Here is a 19049-nt window from a genome sequence, read left to right on the forward strand (position 1 = left end):
CAGGTTCACACCATTCTCCTGCCTCAGCCTCCCGAGTAGCTGGGACTACAGGCACCTGGCACCACGCCCGGCTAATTTTTTATTTTTTTATTTTTTTTGTATTTTTAATACAGACAGGGTTTCACCGCGTTAGTCTCCATCTCCTGACCTCGTGATCTGCCCTCCTTGGCCTCTCAAAGTGCTGGGATTACAGGCGTGAGCCACCGCGCCCTGCCAGCCTTTCCTATTTTTAGCCTTTGAGATGTCAAGTACTCTTTGCTTTAGAAAAAAGATTGTCATCAGTATCAATCCTTCCTATCATTAGTGTATCTTCTGCTAAGATTCTGTGTCTAGGTGAAATTCTTTCATTTTTAACTTACCATTTAGGAACACTATTCTGTAACTGAAATCATTGACTTGTGGTTCCAAATCATAGTGTCTGACAAATGATTATCAGTTGTTAAAGCTTAAGTTCATTGGCCTGATTGGATTTTGTACATTAGAAAAACAGAAAAAAAGAAATTAAATGGAGAAGGAAAGGCATCATGCCTGATTTGCCAGTCTTTTTGGTGACTGTGTAAATAGCATAAAGGAACTCAGAATATGTGAATGAGTGTTCTGTTTATATGGGCTCTAATTAGATTTTGTGAGCTAATAGAACTCCACACATCTAGTTTGCTTGCTTGTTTCGTTTGGCCTGAGACTAGTAATGATCAATTGTGTGCAGTCGTCACAGTTGCACCATAGTATATTTGTCAATCAATATCTTTAATTTTTGTAAATGTGTAAAATTTCCCCCAATAAGCTTTGATTCTTACAACTATAAAATTCTTTTCAGCCTTCATTTACAAATAGATGATAATTCATCTAAAAATGCTTATCAAAATGTATAGCATATGTCATTTTCTCCATAGATTTGTTTCCTTTTTAGAAAAAATACTTCAAGCAGTGGACATCTGAAAGCCACGTGATACATTATCTCTATGGTGATGGCAAAAATTGAAAGGTTAAGAGAAAAATGATTAATCTATGATTTGTAGGGAATGAACAGAAATTCTCAAAATAGAGTTAGTTGCATTTTATAAAACCTCATGCTAATAAAAGAAAGGTAAGAGTTAATATCACAGTCACCCTATTTTTCCAGTTTGACCCAATAAACTCAAAACTAGACATTCCTTGGGATGAAATGTATTAAATTTGATAAGTCTTTCTCAAATGGAAAAAACAGATTGTAGGAATATACAAATGTCGTGTTGGACTTTGGAATAGATATACATATACATATGTGTATCTTAACCAAGTACATTTGTCTTGCTGTTCTAATTTATATAAAGTCTGCTAAACAATTTGCAATAAGGAATGATATAGTTTTATTTATATATTTTACAAACATTCTTCAAAGTAGTTTGTTTGATACATAGATGTAAAAGTTAGCACCTGAACAAAAATATACTGAATCCCAGAACACCTGTCCTGACTTACACACCTCATCAAATGTTGATTCTTCACAAGCCGTTAATTTAGCAGTTTTAAACATCCGTTTTCACATTTTATTGTGACAAAATATACAAAACATAAAATTTACCATTTTAACCATTTTTAAGTGTACAGTTTAGTGGCATTAAGTGCATTGCATTATTGTGCAACCATCCCCACCATCTATCTCCAGAACGTTTTACATCCTCCCAATCTAAAACTTTGCACCCACTAACCAGTAAGTCCCCATTTCCCCTGCATTTTTAGTAACAATACTGTCAGACTTTTGTAAGAAGATTGATAAATTCATTAAAAAAATATGAAAGTGAAAAGGACCAAAGTAGGCTAACTCATCTTGAAGAAGGAAAGCAAAGTTAGAAGACTTGCTTTACCAAATAGAAAGACAGAAAGGTAACATAATTAAGAAAACATGACATTGTCCAAGGACAGACAGTAGCACTAAATAAAATCATCCTTAAATAAATTGTGACTATCTATAAGAAAAAAAGTGATCAGATGATTATTCACAAAGGAAAAAACTAAATTGACCTCTTTCACATTATCAACGAAGCCAATTCCAGATAGCATGTAGATCTGAGTAGAAAAGTAAACCAAGCTTCTAGAATACAACATAGGGGAGTATCTTTATGGCTTTGACCCAGGGAAATATTTTTTACACTTGACGCTAAAAGCATTAGCCATAAAGGGCAATCTTTTCTATATCTCCAAGTCCTTCAGTTCTGAGAATTAAGTAGTTTGTAATTGCTTCTACTACTGTTTCTGGCACAGCATGTGTAGACAATGTCATGGGCATTATATCATCTTTAAATGTCATAAATGTGACTTTGAATAAGCTGCTTACACTTTTTGAGCCTCCCCTTCCTCTTCTCTGAAACAGGTGTGGTAGGATCTATAATAATTGTAGTAGTGAATGCTTAATTGGGTGACGCATGATTACAGAAGCTGCTTAATAAATGGGAACCTTACCTATACATGTCCTTATCTTGTACCCTTGAAGGTCCATAGGGATTACACCCAAAGACCTTTGCAAATGCCCCAGATTAACAACATAGACAAGTTTGTACAGGTAATGCCAGCTTAGGCAGTAAGTAAATATTTTCTGAATGAACAAATGAAGGTAGGCTTTTTCCAGAATTACATGAACATTGAGACTCATGTTCAGGTAATTCCTCTTTGTGTGTGTGTGTGTGTGTGTGTGTGTGTGTGTGTGCGCGCGCGCGTGTTTCATAAACAGATAAAATTTTCAGTTTTCACTGACATTTTATCTCTTCCTTAGTGTGACTCCCTTCTTCTCCACTTTAAGAAAACACATTTTTATCAGAATCACAACTTTGTAAATGATGGTACTTAAAGAGCAACAAAACTCTGCTGAGTTAGCTAACTCTCTCATTCCCACACCATTTGAATACAGTAGGAGACCGATTCACACTTCAGCAACACGGCATATGTTTACTGCCATAGACCATCAGAGTTCTTTGTAAAGAGTGGATGGACATTGCGAATATAAACTCTTACAATGCAAAGTCACTTCTTTGCCAATTTCATAGACAAGTTTTCAACTTTGCAACTGTGACCACTGTGGCTTAGGGCAACATTTCCTCTTCAATTCACTCTGACCTCAATTTTTCCTCCGAAGAGGCCATGCTGTGTCAGCCAGCTGCACTCTCCTATTGCTTCATTTTATCAAGAGATCCTAGCTGGCCTGCTTCGCCAAAGCTAAATTTTAGTTTATCTTTAGAGGACTTCTGCTCTGTTTCTGCTCACGTCATGACAGCAGCCTGGGTTTCTCATAGCATCAGGTTTCTGCTCTTACTCAATCCTCCCAAATTCCTTTTCACTGAACATTGTCTCGATACTTGTACAATTACAGTAGTATTTCATTTTTTTTTTCCTTCAAAAACTTAATGTATAGTGACTTACACTGGTAGACATGTGATGGTGGCGGGGCGGGGACGGGATGCAGAGACATTGGAGTCTGACCAAATTGGGTATTCAAATCCTTGCTCTGCTGCCTCTTGGCTGGGTGACATTGGGCGTATTGGTTAACCTTTCTAAATTTTGCTTTCCTATTTTGTAAAGGGAAACGATGGTATATATCATGTAGGATCGGGGTGGGGGTTAAGTAAAATAATATAACTTAAGGGCTTGGCATGAAATAGTAAACTGCAGCAGCTAATATAATTATTATTGTTCATAGTTTTTGGCTTTTAATTAAAACCAGTGACTTGCTTTATTTACTTTGTATTCTCTAGACATACTGATCACAATGCCTGACACCTAAAGTAAATATACAGTACAATTTTCATGATGGGTGTTTAATATGTCATTGACTTACTGTGGGTAGCACGTGTCAGGATACAAGGTGCTGTTGGTTGGAGGGAGGCAGTTCCCAACCGTGGGGAATTTGTATATAGTACATGCCTACCCACGTAGTATGGCTACATACTCTATCTACTGTTAAACCACCACTTTGATCTGGAGGGAATATGTCCTCTGAGATTTCTTTTCTAGGACCTGTTAATTTGCTGTCACAGGAAAATATATGGTTTCCCAGTCTCACTTATTCAAATTATTCATTTGATAGGCATAGTCTTAGAACCATTTATGTGTCAGTTTATTCAGCATATGCCAATGATGCAAAATAATGAGCTTTTTTCTTTCTTAAATAATTTTACAAAGTGCTAAACATTAAATGTTAATTGAAATTAGGATACATCCATATCCAGAAATATTGGTACTTATTTCTTAATTTATTGATATTTCTTCATCTTGATAAGGGTGTATAGGTACAAGTCAAGGTTCTTATCTTTTAAATATAATTTATAAGCTTACTATTATGTATTATTGTCTAATATATTAGTCCATAACTCATCTACCTTTAATGCTGCCTATAATCTCTTTCTGTCTCATTTATTTATTAATTCAACACATATTTGTTATTTAGCGTGCCAGAAACTGTTTCAGGAACTAGGGGTACAGCATGGAAAGAACAATTAAAAGTTTTGAGTGCTTCATATAAGCCAAATATTTTCCGTCAAATATTTAACACTCAAGACTAGCCTGTGAGGTGGAGTTTTAATTTGTAAGTTAGAAAACTGAGTCATGGATTACTTAGGCAGGTTGCTGGAAATCACGATGATGTGGGGGAGTTGAGATGAGACTGCGTGTCTTTTCTCTTTCATTCCTTCCTTTTGAACCACCTGTCTCTCAGGCAGCCTTATTTCTTAGTGTTCCCCAAACACAGCCTTCATTCTAGCAGGGCCAGCCAATTCCCAGATGTCTCTGACGCATGCCACAGCCTCCCATCCTCAGCCTTTTCATATGATTATTCTTCTACAGAGAATGCCTGGTCTTCTGCTCCACTTAAAATCCCTGCCTCTCCTTTAACTCAACTGGTCTCATTGTCCCTCTGAACTGAGTGCTGGCCTGTGTCAGTCAACCTCTAGTGAGCACCTGCTGTGTATTTATTAATTTTGCAAATATTTATTATGTACCTTCCATGTTCTAAGTGCTGGTATTAAAAAAAAAAAAAAAAAAAAAAAGACAAGCCTGATGAACTTTCTGCCTTCCTGACATTTCAGTTCTTATTGAAAAGGCAGGCATTATCCAGCCAGTTCACAGTAATGTACACCTATAAATATATTCTCGTGTTCTCCTATATTTGTAAGTTTTACTTCTCTAACAAAATACACTGTAACTTTCTCTCTTGGGCTTATTTTTTATTTTCTATTGTGATGACTCAACATTTGTTTGTAGATTGCTTATAATCTCACCTCTACAAATTTGTTTCTTATGTGGAAGGGAAGATCACATTTTACGTGCTTGTTTTTCTTATTCTCTGCTTTCATTAACAAAGATTTAAGAGATCTGGTTCAACAATAGGAGGCTATGGAATGGCACAAGTGAAAGATGACATGGGATAGGTGGTGGGGATGGAGAAGGTTGAGATATGAGGGTTTTTGCTGGGATAACACTGGAGAAGGATTTGGAATCTCAATGAATTTCAGGGAAGAATGAAAGAGATACAAACACCATTTAAAATAGCTTCTTGTATAATAATAAAAACAAAGGTTTAAATTTAATACAATGCCTTTTTGGATATATGTAGTTGTATCACGTAGGATGCCAAAAGGTTTGAATTTAGTAACTGATCTAGTGCTGGGCTTGGTTTTTTTCTATCACAGAACTGGAACTCCCAAGAACGATGTTTTCCGCAGTAATCTGAAACACCTAGTTAATGGTTTCATGGTGTGAATATGCCACCTAGTGGTTCAACTTGCACATTCTAATTTGGGATTTTCAGAGTTGGAAGTGTTCGTTTTCCTTTATCAGAATGGCTTGCTCACTCGGAACACGAGCTGAGGTCCAATTACGATAAATCCACTAGTTCCTGATGTTGATATTGCTGATTTTTTGATGCTCAAGAATTTATTATGAAGGAATTGATAGCAGCAGTCATTGTCGGTTTAATTTTTTCTATGGTCTTTTTTATTTTAGAGCTTTTTAGGAGTTTAGAAAGCAAATGGTTGGTTTTTATTTTATTTGGACACTTTTATGCAGTGAGGGTTGACGTTTCATGGATTGCTGTGAGGAGAAACCAATTGATAAATTTGCTGATATAGATCTCTAGAAAGGCAGGGGGATTTTTAAAAGATGTAGTAGGACACTTTGAATAGCAGAAACAATTTGCTGACTTACACAATATAATAAGCTCATTCGTGGTTATATACCTGGTGTGTTTATTTCTTATGAACTTTATAGCTTCACTTCTAATTTAGAGTTCCCAATTTTCATCACATATTGTCAGTTCAGAAATAACAAGCATAATAGCTGTTGTAAAATGTTTATGTACCAGGTATTGTGCAAAACACTTTATAGAAATGATCTCCAATTTTATAGAAATTCTCCATTTATAGAAATGATCCCACAAAACCCCAAATTGGTACATTATTTCCATTTTAAAGAAGCAAAAAACAGGCTCAAGTATTTAGACTAATTCCCCTCCATCTCAGACAGCCAAGAAGTGTTTGTGCCTCGTGGCCTTTGGTCCAAGTCTCCTTCACAGGTCTGAAGCATCTTTTGTCATCACAGAATCATGTTTCCCTGTTCATAAGAAAAGTAGGATCAGCAAATATCAGTTTCCCTTAACAGACTCATTCATATTTGAGCCCATTTCCCCAGAAGATAATTACATATATTACATTTTAAAGTAAGGCATATACAAGAATCACATTCCTGTGATAGCTCCCTTTTTCCAAAGTCTGACTGCTTGTTTAAAGTTACTATTAGAGAATAGAGAGCCTTGCTTGTTGGGTGTCTGTGACATAAAGTCACAGAAAAATAACTGCATGTGTGCACCATTTAGATCTCACATGTTGAAGTGATGCAAACACGATCTCCTCAGGCAATGAGCCGTGCATGCCCAGAGAGCTTGCACGTGGTAATGGGAGAATCCCTCTGAGCCAAGGCCAAGTGGGCCACAGCAGTTGTGAGTGGGAGGAGGCCATAGCGTCCTAAACTGCTCGGACTTGCCAAGTATTCCTACCTGTGGCAGGGGGCTGAAAAGCCCATGGACTGTACCTTAATGTTGCTTAACAATCCCTAAGGTAGAGAATAAAGGGAACTGTGGAATAACTCTGTGACTTGCCTCTGTTCCCTGGTGTCCAGAAACATCTACCTCATTGGTCATCGAGATGAAATGAGGATTGTCCTGGGGAATGGAGTCTTCCTAATTTTAACAAGGTTCTGAAGCAGGAGCAGAGACAAGATGTACTATTCAGGCCTTCTTCCAAAGCCCATTTCCATTGCTCTTCAATAACTGCATCTACCAAATTTTGAATGTTCTCTTCTTTCCCCAGATTCTAACTAGGTTTTAACTTCATACCAAAACCAGTGTATCACAATTGAAATAGCAATTCTGAGACGTTGTAGCTTCCTGTGTTTTATTCTGGTTACCATTAACATGGGTATATGTAAAGAATATATATTGGATATATGTACGCTGAATAAAAAGTAGTAATTCATTTTCACCAGTGAAATCACAGAGCATGGCATTTCCTAGATAGAGCAGTCTCATGTTTTATAACTGTTGGTTCAGTTGGGGAAGGCAGGCAATTATCCAGCAATGCCTTCTTCCTCCACTAGGAAAAGCTTTTACTTTCCTGGTGGTTTTTCATTTCTACTTGCCCACTAATTATAAAGAACGTAAATTATAGATTTAGTAATTGCTTGTTTCTTCCCTGTTATCCAACCCTTTTGGCAAAGAGTAGAACCAACATAACTTTACCATGCTACCATTTTATTCCCAAATTTATCAGCACAAAATCTAGAACATTTCCAGGATCCTTCTTTCCCTGGTAAGGGAAGGAACAGTAGCTGAATATAAGCTTAACAAGACAGCAGTGGTGGGATGTTGAATTTAAATGTGTATGCATGACTCATAGATTTCTATTCATATATGCCAAAAATACCCTAATAAAAAGATTCATTAGATTTTTGTTTTAATAAAAAATGTATAAATGAGTTCATAGCAGCACTAATTATACAACTTCCGTCTCTGTTTACAGGTGATAAAAGAAGCCATGGTTGAAAGCATCGAATATAGAAGACAGAATCCATCTCGTTGCTCTGTTTCCCTTAGTAATGTTGAGGCAAGAAAATTTTTCAACAAGGAGTTTCTAAGTAAACCCAAAGCATAGTTCATGTACTGGAAAAGGCAGCAGTTTCTGATGCTGAGGCAGTTTGCAATTCCATGACAACTGGATTTAAAAGTACAGTACAGATGGTCGTACTGATCATGAGAGACTGGCTGATACTCAAAGTTGCAGTGACTGAGCTGCATGAGAATAATACTATTATATGTTAGTTAGGTTGACAAACGATGTTGATTATGTAAGGATATACTTAGCTACATTTTCAGTCAGTATGAACTTCCTGACACAAATGTAGGGATATATACAGTATTTTTAAACATTTCTCACCAACTTTCTTATGTGTGTTCTTTTTAAAAATGGTTTTTTCTTTTAAACTATTTAACAGTTCAATCTCAATAAGACTTCCCATTATGTATGAATGTTATTCACTGACTAGATTTATTCATCCCATGAGACAACACTATTTTTATTTATATATGCATATATATACATACCTGAAATAAATACATAAATATACAAATAAGCATGAGATAACTGAGTTGTTATTTTTTTAATGAGATATTGGACTATTGCTATGAAAGATTCTCTCATTCACTGCTTTCAAATGCAAAAGGTGTTCATCCTAAACTCAAGTGTGAAACTTTTAATTTAATTTAATTTAATTAATTTTTCTGTGAGACGGAGTCTCACTCTGTCGTCCAGGCTGGAGTGCAGTGGCGTGATCTTGACTCACTGCAACCCCTCCTCCTGGGTTCAAATGATTCTCCTGCTTCAGCTTCCCAAGTAGCTGGGACTTCAGGTGTCCGCCACCACACCCAGCCAATTTTTATATTTTTAGTAGAGACGGGGTTTCACCATGTTGGCCAGGCTGGTCTCGAACTCCTGACCCCGTGATCTGCCTGCCTCAGCCTCCGAAAGTGCTGGGATTACAGGCGTGAGCCACTGTGCCTGGCCGAAACTTTTAATTTTAAATCATGGATGTTTTTCTGAAAAGATGAATATATAATTATTTTCAGAAAGTGGTATATGTTTATTCATTAAGTAGAAGAAATATACCACTTCTAATGTAACTCTTCACTTGGCTAATATTATCCTGGACTGCTTATCCAACAACCAGTGTAGTTGACCTCAGAGAATAATCCAAAAAAGTGGTAAGGGCTAAATCAAGCTTAATAAGTGGCCTGCCTTTTGCATCTGCAAGACCTGTCTTGGGAACACTGTATGACACAACTGTGGCTGCAGTTGCAGCTGAACTGTTCTGGTTCAGAATGTTCCAAAGCTAAGGTCTTCCTCTTCTTAACTCTCTGCCATTCTTCTTTCCTTGAATTATCTTTCTTTAAGCTCTTTATTCATTTTTCTTTTTATCCTCTCACCTTTCCCATTTCTGCCTATGAGGAAAAACAAAAAACAATAAAGGGAAGCCTTGAACATTCATTCTATTGTTCACTGATTTATGCCTATGGCAAATGAGCACCTACTGCACGCTGTCAGGCATGTTGCAGGATCTCAGGATCTGGGGGCACAACAGTGGAAAAAACTGACCAAAGTGCCTGCCTAAGGACCTTGCATTCTGGTGGAGATGACCAAAGATGATAAGCATGACAAAGACGTATATAGAATGTTAAGAGAGTGATGAGTGCTAAGAAGAAAATTAAAGCAGGAAAAAGAGGAGATGGGAAGTGTTAGAGGTGTGTAATTTTACATGGGGTCCTAGGGAAGTGTTGCAGGAAGTCAGGGACCTTGAACAGAGGGACTGACTGAAGCCATGGCAGAAGAACATAAATTGTGAAGATTTCATGGACACTTATTCCCCAAATTAATACTTTTACAATTCCTTACGCCTGTCTTTACAGCAATCGCTGAACATAAATTGTGAAGATTTCATGGACACTTACCACTTCCCCAATCAATACCCTTGTGATTTCCTATGCCTATCTTTACTTTAATCTCTTAATCCCGCCATCTTCGTAAGCTGAGGAGGATGTATGTCGCCATGGGACCCTGTGATGATTGTGTGAACTACACAAATTGTTTGTAGAGCATGTGTGTTTGAACAATATGAAATCTAGGTACCTTGGAAAAAGAACAGGATAACAGCAATGTTCAGGGAACAAGGGAGATAACCTTAAACTCTGACTGCCGGTGAACCGGGTGAAACAGAGCCATATTTCTCTTCTTTCAAAAGCAAATAGGAGAAATATCACTGAATTCTTTTACTCAGCAAGGAACATCCCTGAGAAAGAGAATGGCCCCTGGGGGTAGGCCTCCAAAATGGCTGCTTTGGGGGTGGCTGCCTTTTATGGTCAAAAGCGAAGGGATGAAATAAGCCCTGGTCTCCTGTAGAGCTCCCAGGCTTATTAGGAGGAGGAGATTCCTGCCTAATAAATTTTGGTCAGACTGGTTGTCTGCTCTCAAACCCTATCTCCTGATACAACGTTATCAATGACAATGCATGTCCGAAACTTCATGAGTAATTTTAATTTAGCCCCATCCTGTGGTCCTGTGATCTCGCCCTGCCTCCATTTGCTTTGCTTTTATTACCTTGTGAAGTATGTGATCTCTGTGACCCACACCCTATTCGTATGCTCCCTCTCTGTTTTGAAAATCGCTAATAAAAACTTGCTGGTTTTACAGCTCAGGGGCATCACAGAACCTGCCGACATGTGATGTCTCCCCTAGACACCCAGCTTTAAAATTTCTCACTCTTGTACTCTTTCCCTTTATTTCTCAGACCAGCTGATGCTTAGGGAAATAGAAGAGAACCCATGATAACTATCAGGGGTGGGTTCCCCCGATGGGGAAGGCCATAATATGAAGGTGACATCATAGCAAAGAGGTGAAGAGCTGAGGGAGCAAGACCTGTGGCTATCCAATGGAAGAGTGTTGCCAGTAGAGGAAATAACAAATCAAAGTTCTCTGAGGTAGAGCACCAAGCATATTCTGGAAACAGAGAAAGGATAAATGTGCCTAAGGCAGAGTGGGAGGTGTACAATTAATTTTCTCTTATTTGTTCAAACCTTGGCAATATTGTTTGTATTTGATTTATCCTTCCAAATACCTTGTAAAGAAACAAGACCAGAGAAGTTTAAGAAATACATCCAAGATGACTAAATTATGAACCAGGTCCCTATGCCCTTGACCCTATGGCCTATATGTCACCATCCATGGTGCCCTCTAGAAACAAATTAGATGAACACTTGAGTGACAGTCATTATAAAGCTGAGACCAACTAGGACACTTGCTTTCCCTTTGTTCACATGCTTTTAGTTTCTTAACTACAATAACAGAGGCTTTTCATCTAATTCAGCTTTGCCATTTGTTCCTTTATGAATTTACTAGAATTCTGATTTTATAAAAACACACTGGATGGCCAGTTAAATCTGTATATTTACTTTTTCATTATTTCTTTGTTCCAAAGAATGACTGACAAGTAAGATGTCCCCTTAGTCTTCCCCAAAATTGTCAACATGCCCTAGTAATTTTGGCTTGGCTCTTTGCCTTTTTCACGCAAGCACAAGCATTCTAGTTTATTCATTGTTCACGCCCATGACAGGGCTGCTACTTTACCTCATCCATGTACAAGCTGTAAACTTTCAGGGATTTTTTTTTTTTTTTTTTTTGATAAGCAATGAAAGCAACAAAATAAAAGCTTGGTGTGTGTATTTATATATCTAATTTCATTTCTTCTGAAGTATACAATTTTAAAGTTTTCATAAATATCTTTGTTCTAACATGGAAAACACTTTATAAAAGTTTCAACAGTAGTTCCTCTTTCTTTTTCCTTTCCCCTTCTCTTTATCTCCTTAAACAATTAAATCCCAAAGCCACGGGAATCAATGGGGAAACAAAGTCAGACACCAAAACCTGAGTCGGGAGGGCATCCATACAGAGGAAGGGGTGGCACGGACAGTGCAGCTTGCTTACACATGGGGGAACTGATCAAGTAATTAAATATATGAAATAAATAAAACGGGTGCCAGTTTTCTCACTGGAATGGAGTTACAAATATGAAAAAGAAGAAAAACAGAAGGTTTGTGTGGTGTTAGCTTGAAGTAGGAGGTATTAGTATGAATTCATGGGTTTTAGTATAAGTAGAGATATATAGAATAAACAGACGTGAAAGTGGATGTGTGTACACCCACTGTAGGTCTGTCATTGAGAGGATATGGGAGCAGTGATACTCCCAGTGGCAATGAGCACACCTGGTACATAGAAATTGGCTTTCAAATCCCATTATATAATAACAGAAACCTAGGATCCTCAAAGAAGTGGCTGATTCTAGGTCTGGGACAGAACAAGTATAAAATGATGCTAGACCATTTTACTTTGCCACAGAACAGAAGTGCTCAAAGAATGATAAGGGCATATTAGAAAGATACATAAGCCAGCCTGAAGGGATACCTACTGGCTCTTTTTGAGAAAAATTTAACATTCAAATGAATAATGTTAGCAACAGATTAATTCATTGAATAATATAGGAAACAATGACCCCATTTGATGTAAATAAATAGATTAATAAGGAACCAGATATTTACATAATCTCAAATTACTTCCTCTTATAAAATACTTAATTACAAACGGGCAAAAGTAACTTTCTAGTAGAGAAACCTGGCAGACTAAGTAATCAAAATTGGTGTTCTCAAAAGTGAGGCAAACCGAAACTGCTCCACCTGGTAGAATGCAATGAGAACGTAGCATCGCTTCTGTGATCATCCTGCCATAGATGCAGCACCTGAATCTAATCACGAAGAAGTGTCAGGCAAACTCAAATTGCAAGATATGTCAAGTGCAGCTATCTGTCATCTTCAAAATTGTAAAGACTAGGCAAGTCAAGGAAAGACAGGATGTTCTAGACTGAAGAAGACTAAAGAAACATGACAACTGAAAGCAACATGTGATTCTGAACTGAATTCTTCCATTTATGTTTCACCAATTGTTTTATTGCCAGATAAAAGATGCCAGCATAACAACTGGTGAAATATGAATGGGCTCTGAAGAGTTGGTCATAGTAATGTATCAATGTTAATATCCTGATTTGATGCTTATGTTGTAGATATGTAGCAGATTATCCTTATCTGTAGTAAGCACACATTAAACTACTCAGGGCGATTGAACTTCATGTTAGTAACTTACTCCCAAATGGCTCAGAGAAGAAAAACATCTCTCCTATCACATTTGCAACTTTTCTGTAAGTTCCACAGTGTTTCATATTGTTAAAAATTACTTAAAATTTGCAACAAAATTTCAGTTGGAGGATTATCTGAACAAAGCAAAAGAGTTTACATCAGTGGCTCCCATTTCATATCCATATTCTTTAACTCTTTTCTACAGCTGATCAATGCAAATCCTGCTATTTATACATTCAATAAAAACAAGTAAAGAAAATAAATAATCAGCTAAAAACTCCATAGAACTGCCTTCACCAAATAGTTTCAGGGTTAGAGTTTTGTGACTTCCTAATGGTTTTTATATTTCTCCTGTACCATAATACCAAATTAAAATTCCAGTTATTTAATGCCACCTTTTGCTGTATAAGCATAAGAGCAAAACAAGCAATAGCCAGTAATACAAATGTGGTGAATAGGAAAATTGCATTTTTGGTTGAATTCTCTAAACACTACAGATCAGTAAGCATCTATTGTGTCTTATATGTGTAAGATGCCATGCTTGATTCTGAAGAAACTGTAGCAGGTACTGCTCTTGCTCTGTCCAGATTCCCTCTTCCTGCTCACTCATCTCCAAGCTGCTGTGAGTATTGGCTGCTAAAAGTCTACAGCTGCATCCTTATTCTGAGAATTGTTCTCAGCTGATGAGATATGCTTGGTTGGTTTTGACTTCCTCCTGAGGAAACCTGCAACCAATGACTCACTGATGAGGGGCTACAAAGAGCTCTGATGCCTGTAATGTGTATTTATGACAAGTAAGGATAATTCTGTGATGTTTTTCATGCTCAAAAGTTTTCCCTGGGATCAGGCTGAGATGAGTTCAACTAAACTCATTTCTTTGTCGAGGTGTTCTCTTTGTATTATCTTTCTTCTCTCCTCATCAGGTTCATCATCCCACACTCCTTCAACGTATTACGTGAGAACTTTTATCTCAGTCTCTTTCTATAGAACCTGACCTTAGACAGATACCAAAATACATGAAGCTTGATTCTTGTTTCAAAGAGTTTACAAACTGAGTCATTAAAAATGGGGTAATTATGGGAAGTTTTCACGGAGAATTGGCTTTTAGGCTGAGTATTAAAACATATGTAAAAATTCAAATAGGATTTAGGAGACAGGTGATTTCTCTCCTGGAGTGAGCTTATTACCTTCTTGTTGTGGATTCTATATTCTTCAATGCATTTTAATATTACTTTAGGATTTGTTTGGCATCCATCCACTGACATACATTATGTTCAAGAACTCTTAAAACCTCAAAGTATTTTGGAAAGTAATTTAAAAATACGTTGCAACAAGCTAAACCTAACCAGATGAAATTTAACAGGAACAAATGGAGAACCCTGTACTAGAATTCAACATACCAATAGTAAAGAGGGAAAGAAGATGTAGAACATTAAAATTTTAAGGTAGGTATTGTCTAGAATGTCCAAGAAAAAATGACTCCTAGAGGGCTAGCGACAATGTCTTAAATCCACTCAAAAGACTTGTATTAAGATTATGCTTTGTATTAGGTGTTTATATGGGAACAATTTCACAGCACAGATGGTAGAGCTATTATAGCTGTCTTCAAATAGTCTCAGCTTGGAATGAAAAACATATCATGCAAGTTCCCACTTTCCATTCCAGAATTCCTGGCAGATACAGCAACTGAATCATTTCTTTTTCATTGATGAATCTGGATGTAGTTTTAGATTCCTGCTCAGCTGAGTGCTCCAGGTAAGTCATACCAATTGACTGGAATTGGCAGAAATAGAAAACCATGACTAGGTATCTAGTGGAAGAGGAGTAAGATATTGTGTGAGTCCAAATAAGGAAGAAGTTTCTACCAACGAGATTGTTCAAGTATGAAATAAAATCCGTGATACAAATAAATTTTTATCACTGTGGCTATTCACATATTCACAGGAGATGAATTCTGGGTATTCATTTACTAGGTGAGTAGTAGGGGCACGTTTAGATGGTTTCATGGTACTTTACTATTTAGAGTATATAAGCCATGGCTCTGTTTCTATTTTAGATGAGGAATTTTGCTAACATATGATAATAAACCTATGGTAATATTTTAAATTGGATAACTAGTTGGAGAGGGAAATATTTTAGGGAAGACTCAACTATTGCTGTGCTAAAACTCATTATGTAAATTATTGTCTAAACCTCTTGAATATATTGCCTGCTGCAAACAAACAGTTTTTAATAATCCCTTTCCCCTAGTGTTTTAGTGTTAGCTAATTTCCTCTTACTCTATGCTGAGTGAATACAAACACGATGGTAAACATATGGAAAACACTATGAACATACCACGGTTAACATATAGTATGTTTAAACATACCATGGCTTACAAGGCCCTTCACATCCATTGCCTAGTCTACTTTTAGTCTGATTTGCTTTCATCCCTTCCTCACTCACCCTAAACTTCAGCTATGCCTCTCATCATGCTCTGATCATTCATTGCATTGTGCCCTTTCACAATTCCTTTGTGTAATTTTTCTCTTCTGGTTTGTTCTTCTAGATCTAGTTGAAATATTATTTCTTTAGTGAAATTTCAAGCTTCCCTCTGCAGAGTTAAGCATGACCCTTAGCTCTTAAGTGTGCTCTAACCACTGTGTCTCTATTCAGTGACATCATTATGCTTGATACTTTCAGAGGAAATTGCAAACTCATCCCAGTCCTGGTTTCTGACTTTCATCAGCTAAGTTCTCATTCAGTTAGTTCCTGGTTTAGTTATTAGCATTTGTGTTACATGTACTTGCAATGCTATACTAAACACTAAAGCATAACAGGAAAAAGTGATGATGTTCAACAGCTCCAAAAAATCATGATGAGATGAGGTTAATGGAACAACCACATAATTATATTAAACATCGGGGAAGAAAACTAGAAAAATGAACAAGTTCCCAACAGAAGCCACAGTAGAATACATTCTAGGTTGAATGGAGTACAGGAGTCCAGAAGACTGTTCTTACAGGTCTCTCTGAAGACTGAAGCAAGTTTCATCAACCTCCAATTTGGCCCCTATATTGTTATCAGAGTCTCCTTTCAAAAATGCAAATTGCATTGTCATTTACCTGCTCAAAAGCTCTTAATGGCTCTTCATTCACTGCCGGAAAATAGTCAAAACTCTAAAGAGACATATGTAGCCTACTGCTATCTAGTTTCTACCTATTTCATTTATCATGAATTCCCTCCCCTCTCCCATTAAACTCATATCCCTCTTGCAATTTATATTCCAATTCACCACTCTACATTATTCTCTCTCATAATTCTTTGCCTTTGTATTTGCTGGTAACTCCATCAGCAATGCCTTTCTCATCCCCATCCCACTAACTTAAAAACATGCCTCCAATAATCTATAAAACACATATCCTTCTCTGGAGTCACAGAAACATCACTTTCTCTATTACATTGCTTTCTCGCTTTCTGAGGCTGACTGAGGAGTTCATTCCTAGAATAGAACCTGGCACACAATCAGTGATAATTCTTTTTGAGTTGATTACATGAGAGAAGAGTTTCAGAAAGTGTTTTAAATTGGCCTAGTGACATGCTTTGGACAGAAACAAAGAGGCTGCTAGTCTCATCTGTTGCCACGGTATCATCCAAGTTTGTGGAGAGAGTAAATGAGCAATCCTAATGGAGTCTGTTTTTGTTTGTTTGATTTTTTTTCAGCTTTCTCAATTCCTGCAATACGTGTTGCTTCTGTTTTCCAGGATTCACTTAATCATCACTTAATAATCTTTAAGTAGCAAAACCCAACACCCAAACAGATAACCAGCACACACACATGCACGCGCACACACCCCACAGTGGCAATGAAAGACTCTACATGCAACATGCAGTCAGCCAACATGGTCAGCTTCTTTGTCAATTGGGTCATTACTACAAATAGTGCCTGTGCTACTCTGCAGCTTTAAACCCACACTTCTCATAAAATGCAACATAATCAAGGTCTAATTTATCAAAATGAGTTATTGGCAACACAATGAATGTTCTCTTTGTATGAATTATAGCAGCTTTTGTTAATTGCCTGAAATCTGCAAACCTGCAGGAAACATTTGCGATAAATTGATTTTTCCAGACATTGCCTCTGTAATAAATAAATCCTCCTAGTGATTAATAAGTACTCCTTTTGATTTGTGTCCTCCTTTAATTAAAAAACCTAAAGACAATAAAGAGAAATCTCAAAACCACATCTGCCAGAATATCATAGTAAGAACGCAAACCAGACCTGAGGCCCTAAAATTGTTCTGATGACAATCTGCACTGTTGAGACTCTTTCTGTTGCAAATGATAAAACCAAGATTTAGATAAGGTAAGCAAATTAAAAAAAAGAGCTTGTACAACTGAGAATGAGTCTAGTTTCAGGTTTACTTGTATGAGAAATATGCAACATGTCATCAGTACCTTTCTATTCTTTTGAAATCTTTTTCAAGAGCTCTCTACAGTTGGTGAAGATCTGGCCACTAAAAAAGAAAAGTTCCCTGTTACTACATAATTCCTATGTCATTCTTTTAACTTGTGGGCCCAGAGAAAGACTCTTTCCTAGACTCTACATATTAACGTTCACGGCTGCACACTGAAGTGTAAGTTGAATTTACACACTTAGGATGTGTGTCAAGGTGGGGTTAGTGTTCGTGAGTACCTACTATCTGCCAGGTATCATCCTAGGTAGTGGGAATAAAATGGGAGCAAGAAAAATGAAGCCTCTGCTTTTGAGGTTTGCATTCTTTTGAGGAAGATGGGAAGTAAAGTAGCCAACTGATGATGTTCAATACTACTACTACTACTACAATAATAATAATAATAATAATAATTTTATATTGTAAATGGGCTTTGAAAAAAATGAAGCAGGTTATGGACTAAATAATTATGTGGAATTGCAATGGTGGTGTCAGTGGCTATTTTAGCGGATGAGGTCAAGAAAGGACTTCTTGAAAAGAGGTAACATCTGAGTAGCAATACTACACAGCTCCATGGGTTCTGCTGTGACTTCTTGTTTACCCTAGAGGAAAATCTAGAAGAACATTATTGAACTCTTGGGTTCTCAGGAATATACATTATAAGAAATTTTTCAGACATGTATGGTTGGTTGCATTAAAAGACAGTGTCAGACATAAGAAGTATGACTTTTTTCTCTACCTGAAGATGTGGCACCTTAGGAAGATACTCAAATTCTTTGGATTGAGTGCTATAGAATTTCCAAGGTCCCTTTCAGCTAGAAAATTCAATGATTCTGAATTCATTTCCAAGTAATTCATTTTCATATTTTTTTTAACATTCAATAATGTCAGAATGAATGATGCAGGGAGGACAAAATTGAATTGCAGAATCATAATTTACATTAGCCAAATTATACAAGGACATTATAAATAACCTTATCTAAGAAAGACAAAAGCTTTATTCTTTAATGACTTGTTTGTCAATATTTGTAAATCCTATTAACTTTAAAAATGCCTAGTGATGTGGAGTAATTATTACTTTCTAGCTTCAGAACAATCTATGATTAGATTAACATTTTTTTGATCAGTAAACAGCCTCTAAGTATAGTTGACATAACCTTGGCAGCCAGTGGAACAAATATTTAAAAGAAAAACAATTCTAATAGTTTTCTATTTTGTTCCTGTTAGTACGGGTGCTATCTGATTTAGTGAGACCTAAAGAAATACCTACAGAAATGTAACCTATGAGAAGCCCTTTCTCTTATTTATCAATCATGCTTACAATATGAAGATACTGATAACAACAATAATAGTTAACATGT

General features: G+C 36.8%; 1 protein-coding gene across 2 annotated transcripts in view; it reads left to right on the forward strand.

Annotated features, from left to right (window-relative positions):
* PLA2G4A (phospholipase A2, group IVA (cytosolic, calcium-dependent)) overlaps positions 1–8645 on the forward strand; it is a 154503-nt gene extending 145858 nt beyond the window's left edge. For both annotated transcript variants that reach the window (XM_011999161.1, XM_011999162.1), the window contains one exon: positions 8043–8645. In XM_011999161.1, the coding sequence (XP_011854551.1) occupies positions 8043–8174 (132 nt within the window). In that variant the 3' untranslated portion in view covers positions 8175–8645. The remainder of the gene's footprint in view (positions 1–8042) is intronic.
* Positions 8646–19049: the final 10404 nt, after the last annotated feature.

This window comes from Mandrillus leucophaeus, unplaced genomic scaffold (genome assembly GCF_000951045.1).
Source record: "Mandrillus leucophaeus isolate KB7577 unplaced genomic scaffold, Mleu.le_1.0 Scaffold584, whole genome shotgun sequence".
In the NCBI taxonomy this organism is placed as follows: Eukaryota; Metazoa; Chordata; class Mammalia; order Primates; family Cercopithecidae; genus Mandrillus; species Mandrillus leucophaeus.